We start from the raw sequence: 6,000 nt of genomic DNA on the forward strand, positions 1-6,000 counted from the left end.
CCCAGCAGTGACTCCTCCAGTCCCCATGTCCTTCTGTCCTCCCACCCAAGTGAGAAACTCCAGCCAGAGGGCTCCCTCCCTGCTCCCCTCCATGTCTTCCCAGTGCTGCTGAGTCATGGCCACCCCCCTGCTGAACTCACAGACCTCTGTCCTCTGGACCTGCCCCCTAATCCAGTGAAATGCCTCACAGCAGTCTCGGATCCTCCCCACTCTCACCTCCTTTCTCCTCCTGCAGGGCCAGGATTTCTGCTAGAAGCTTTCTGAGGTCCTTCCAGGTCTCTGTCAAGTCCTTGGACTCTGTGTCCCACGTCTCAGCTCCCAGCTCTTCTGCCCACAGTCCCCGGGGCTCTACCCTGCCTGTCTCACGGTCATAGTGCAGGAAGGCCTGGCCATCCAAGTGTCCCCCAGCGAAAAAGCTGGGCTGCACAGATCCATCCCGGGACAGCACCGTGAGGTTGTAATGAAGACTGTGTGATCCTGGGGAAGGGGGAACTGCAGATGAAACAGCTTTCCAGAAACAAGTGCACATCAAATGTTTACCAGACAAGTTCTGCTGTCCTGACCTGCTCCAGGACTGAGGATGCAGAACATGCACGTGTACAAGGGACCACAATGAGAATTTTTCCAACACAGGGGAAAAAAGAAAAAGAAGAGTGAAGGAGAGGGGAATTGAGGAGTGGAGGGAGGGGTGGAGATGGGCAAACATTCAGGGCTAGTGCCAGGACAGGGAGGCACCAGCTCCCTAAGGGTCCAGGCAGGAGGCCAAGGGGAGAGGCTGGCCTGCAGGGGGCAAGGGAGAGGCAGGAAGACCAGGGTGAGGGGAGGTGGAGTCAGAGGGGAGGGAGGGGCAGTGTCAGCCCAGGATCAGAGGCATCCCTGGTCAGAGGCCGGTCAGGTGAGATGGAGAGCAAGGGCTGCTGCCCGTGGGGCAGGTTCATCATGGACGAGGTGGGCTCAAGGGAGGGTGAGGCACGAGGCAGAGGGGCCTGAGGGGCTGGGCTGTGGCCCTAAGAGAGTGGAAGGTGGGCCAGTACCCCTGGTGGAGGTGAAGCAGTGGGTCTGGGCCCAGAGTGCAAGAGGCATGGTGAGGCCCCAGGTGGGGAGGTGGCTGGACCTGCCAGTGTCCCCTGGGAGAGGTGGGTGTTGGGGGCCTGAGTCAGTGCCATGTGCCCAAGGGTCATGGAGAATTAGAAGGAGCGGTGGCAAGAGAAAATAGAACTGGAAAGCCAAGGTGCACGTTGGGAGGGACCTGCACAGTGGGAGTGGTTGGGGGCAGGTCACACCTCCACAGAGGGTGTGGGTCAGGCAGCCAGCACAGGAGGGCGGGGCTGGGGGAAGACCCCCTGTAGGGAAAGGCCAACTCACCAAGTGGCATCAACAAGGATTTTGGATACATGGTTGAGGTAGTGAGAGCCCACTGGGGTCAGTGAACCTAAGAGAGGGTGGTGAAGGCCAAGGAGGTGGGCAATTGGACCAAGGGTAGTATTCCTATTGGGGAGGGAGGAAGGGCAAGGGGCTGCAGAGGAGACAGTGGTGAGGGCCTGGATTGTGGGGCAGGGGATGAGCATGCCTCAGGGGTGACTCTGGGGGACCTTGGGTTCGGGTGAAGACAGGAGAGGAGGGGGGCTCTGGTTGAGGGAGGGTGAGGATGGCGTGGTGATTCCTGGGAGGAAGCTTGTGATTGATGAGAACGTGGTGAGGGCCCAAGGCACTCGGGCAAGGAGTGGGAGCTGGGCAAGGTGCCATGGGGGTAGGTGCAGAGGGACCAGGGCAAGTGGAGTCCAGCAGCTGAGGCCTGGAGAGTGGAGGTCTCAAGAGGGTGAGGTTTAGGATGCAGGAGTGGGGAAGGGGCAGTGCTGGGTGAAACGCCCACACTGAACGAGGGCCAAGAGCAGGTGCCTGCACTGGGGCGGAGCTAGGAGGATGGGTGCCAAGACCAGGGGAGAGGTCCTCCCACAGGGGCTGTGCACTGTGCTCAAGGCCCAGTTATCATTAGCAGCACAGCTCCCCCTGGTGATAAAATAGGGTAGTGATGAGGGAGGGAAGTCCCCCTGGGCAAAAGTCATCCGCAGAAATGTAAGGTTAGTGAAAGCTGGGGGGAGGTAGGAGCCATGCAGGTGTCTGATCCTTGCAGGTAAAGACCCATGAGGGGGGAGTCTGCTGGTGGTCCAGTGGTTAGGATTCGGCGCTTTCACTGTGAAGGCTCAGGTTCAATCCATGGTCGGGGAACTAAGATCCTGCAAGCCGCGGGGTTGGGGCGTGGCCAAAATAAAAATAAAATAAAATAAATGTTTTTAAAAAGCCATGAGAGGAGGAGAGGGCCCGGTGGTGGGAAAGGCGATGAGGGTGAGGATGCCATAGGAAGGGATCAGAGAACCACAGAGGGGAGGGGACAGCAGGGAGGGGGAGGACAAATCCTGAGGGGGCACAAGTGACGGCAGGGGAGGAGGCAAGGAGAGAATCAGGGGTGGGAACATGGGCATAGCAGAAAATTAGAGTAAACATTGGCAGGGGAGGGGGGAGGTGCGGAGTGGAGACCACAGAAATCACAGGAAGACTCCCTTGGCTCCAAAGCTGTCACACTCTAACTTCTGTCAGTGAAAATAATCAATAAACAATCTATAATAAGAATAGAGAGTTTTATTTGAGCCAAATTAAGGACTAGTCCAGAAGCCAGCTTCCCAGATAACTCTGAGAAACTGCTCTGGAGAAGCAGGGTTTTCAGCACACTTGTGGGGTTTTTTTGTTGTCGCCGTGCCAAAATCTTAGTTCCAAAATCTTAGTTCCGGGACCAGAGATGGAATCTGGGCCCAAGGCCGTGAAAGTGCCGAGTCCTAACCACTGGACCGCCAGGGAATTCCCCTCTAGCGCAGTTGTATATCTTGTCAGAACAAAGAACATTAAGCAAGTCAGGGCTACATTTCTCCAAGGTTTAAAAACAAACAACCAAAAACAGACCAGCACGTACACATGCCGAACATACAGTATAGCCTTGGCACCTGGGAAGGGAGTCTTATCATCAAAGGTGAACCAGCGTTGGAGTCCCAGGAAGAGGGGCATTTAGTCTTTATTTTTAACATGGACATTCTTTACTTCTGGTCAATGTGCCCTTTCCTTTAATAATTAAAGCAGATGTACAATGTATGTCTGACAGGCCACAAAGAGGCAATTTACTTAGCACAAAATTCAACTTAGTTCATGTATAAGCCAGAATGACTTCCCTGTATCTGAACATGTGAAAACATATTTTGTCGCTCCTCTCAGTGAAAGTCAGGATCGGCCACGGTGCCCACAGCAGTAGGAAGTGTGGTTCAGGCCCCTTGGGCCCTTCCTAGAGCTCCTGGTCACTAGAAAGAGACCCCCAACTCCAAGGACTGAGGCCCTTGAGCGCTGCCTGCCTGGAAGCTCCCTGACTCCCGAGGCCAGAAACGGGAAGAGGGCAGAGCTGAGAACAGGAGGAGAGGACAGCGCTCAGGGGCCTAAGAGGGAGCCCACACCGGTGGGAAGTGGCCGCCTGAGCGTCGGACCTCCAAGAGCCCTTGATCGCCTCTGACGGGAGCAACCCGGGCTTGGGGGCAGCCTTCCCACCCAGGGGAGTCAGAGGACGCGGATGTGTGAGGAAGAGGAAAGCAGGGAGGGCGGGTGCAGCAGGGGGAGCAGAGAGGGTGGGAGTTGGAAAGAGACTGAAAAGCGGGAACGTGCTGTGGTGGCCACAGGCCCCGAGCAGCTCCCGGCCCCTCCCCGACCTCACCCCGCCCCCCACTCCCCACCCCGCTGCACCGCCAGTGAGACGGTCCCCGCGACGCTCACCGAATCCCACCCGGACCCTGAAACCGCCCCAGGCTCCCGGCTGAGGACCTCAATGAACGCCACTCACCAGCGGCGGTAGCCGGGAGCACAGAAAGGGCAGCGCCGGCTAGAAACGGCAGGACAAGGAGCAGCGCCATGGCCCGGACCTTGTCAACCTCCCAGAGGCTCCGGGACAGCAGCCGAGCGGGCGGCACTGAGCCGGGCGGCGGCGGCGCACTGGCAGCGGAGACGGCCCGCACGGAGGTTTAAAAACTTGGCCCCGCCCCCGCCCCGTCCCGGTCCCTGTCCTCCCTCTCCCGAGCGGGGACCGCCATCCGGCCGCCTCCGCTGCCTAGAAAAGCCTGGAGGCTAGAAAAGCCTTAGGATCCCCAGGAAGGTGAGACGGAGGGTGAGTGCAGACAAATGCTGAAGGGACAGGCTCTGAGCAGCAGAGAGTTAGGGCGCCACCCCCCCCCCGCCCCCGCCCCCGCCCCCGTCCCCGCCCCCGCCAGAAGCGTCCAGATCACCGTCTCCCTCCCCTGCAAAGAAGACTCCCGCCCACGGCAGGGAAGGTCTCACAAGGCTGCTTCAGAGACACCCCACGTTTCCGGCCTTTCGGGGCTTCTTCCTTCAGGCACAACTTCTCTCCCATAACCCCTCCCTCCACCTTGTACAGCAGAGGTACTAGCAACAGTCCGCTGAGACCAGATTTGCAGATTTCAGCAGCTCTGCCTCTCAGAAGCCACTTCCCCAGATGAAGGACTCAAGAGTTCAAACTCTTCTAGATGTTTCCACCATTATAATCTCCTTCTCCTCCCACTGACTCCAAGAGCGAGCCACGTCTCTTTTCCTGTGGCCTCAGCCTATAGGTATCCACCCTCTCCCAAGGCAGCCTCTTGATTCAGGCCCAATGAGGTGGTTCCCCGTGATCTACCCCAACACCAACCTCTCCAGACTCCCTTTCCAACCTGCCTCAGGACATCTGCGCCTCTGGGCCCATCTGCCCCTCAAACCCAACAGATGTACAGGCAAACTCTACCCCTTTCCCCGCACACCAGCCTCTCTCCCTCCCCAAGTTCTCTTTAAGCATCACCAGCTTGGTCCCTTCTGATCCCCTTTTCCCTGCCTCTCATGGGCTCACAGTCAGCTCCTCCAACCCCTTTTCAGTCCCACTGCAGCTACCTTAGTCCAGGCTTTCATCTACCTCAGCCTAGAGAACTGCAAAGGCTTCCTAAACACCTGCCTGTCGCCAGGTATAACCATAAGGCCCCAGCCATCCACAGCTGCCCCATCTGCAGAATTAACACATAAGGTCTCTACTCCAGCATCAAAGCCTGCAGCTGCCACAACCAGCTGTCTGGCATCATCTTCCACTTCTCTGGTGACATCTCCCCTGGGTTGCAGTAAAAGTGGGCTCCCCCCATTTCCTTGCCCTGTCCCATCAGGATGCCACTGCTTACACATTGCCCTCCTGTGGATTACTCTCCTCTGCCTTCCAGCCCATCAGAACTGCACATCCTAAAAGATCTCTTTTACATAGTGGGATTGGTGGCACAACCTCTGGATTATACTAAACACCACTTAACTGTAACTTTAAAAGGGTGAATTATGTGATATATGAACTATACTTCAATAATACTGTAATAATAATGCCATCCTGAAGGCCTCCTTCTACTGAAAGCTGTGACTTATCCCCAGCACTCATCTCTTAGTCTCTGGAATACCTACACCATGGTTCTCAAACTTGGCTGCTTATTAAAACCAGCTGGAGAGTTTTCACTGTCTGTATGTTCAGGCAGTGGCCAAAACCAATTGAATCAGTATCCCTTGGGTTAGACTTAGACCTTCATATCTTTTAAAGTTCCCTTGGTGATTCCAATGTATTAGCAAGTTTTAGAACCACTGGTCTAGGCCATGGTTTGAACCTCCCTGATGGTACCAGGTGTGCCCTCCCTTGAACCCTATCTTACCATCTTATACTCCTCCCATTAGACAATGAGCCACTCCAGGAGCAGGAACTGTGTTCATTTCATCTTTGTCTCCCCTGCAAATGCTTTTTCACATTGAACTCTGCCTGTCACTACTAACCATTCCACTAAGACCCCTACCCTACACTTTTTCTGTGGATGGAAATGTCATGCATCACAAAGTTTTAACTGTTTCTTAGATTTCACATCCATTTTTATTAATTAATTACTTTGAGCATCATAA

General features: G+C 55.6%; 1 protein-coding gene across 5 annotated transcripts in view; it reads right to left on the reverse strand.

Annotated features, from left to right (window-relative positions):
• LOC309638946 (MHC class I polypeptide-related sequence B-like) overlaps window positions 1-4,094 on the reverse strand; it is an 18,667-nt gene extending 14,573 nt beyond the window's left edge. For 4 of the 5 annotated variants that reach the window (XR_014251388.1, XR_014251389.1, XR_014251390.1 and 1 more), the window contains exons 1-2: window positions 3,878-4,093; window positions 217-477 (exon numbers count right to left, since the gene is read on the reverse strand). Coding sequence is in view for 2 of the 5 variants with exons in the window: in XM_082415519.1 (XP_082271645.1) it covers window positions 217-477; window positions 3,878-3,947 (331 nt within the window). In the remaining 3 variants the exon portion in view is untranslated. Of the gene's footprint in view, window positions 1-216; window positions 478-3,877 lie in introns of all 5 variants that reach the window. The other variant, XM_082415518.1, reaches the window with a different exon arrangement.
• Between the last annotated feature and the right edge of the window lie 1,906 nt (window positions 4,095-6,000).

The sequence above is a fragment of the Balaenoptera physalus genome (assembly GCF_965194825.1).
Source record: "Balaenoptera physalus genome assembly, chromosome: 11".
In the NCBI taxonomy this organism is placed as follows: domain Eukaryota; kingdom Metazoa; phylum Chordata; class Mammalia; order Artiodactyla; family Balaenopteridae; genus Balaenoptera; species Balaenoptera physalus.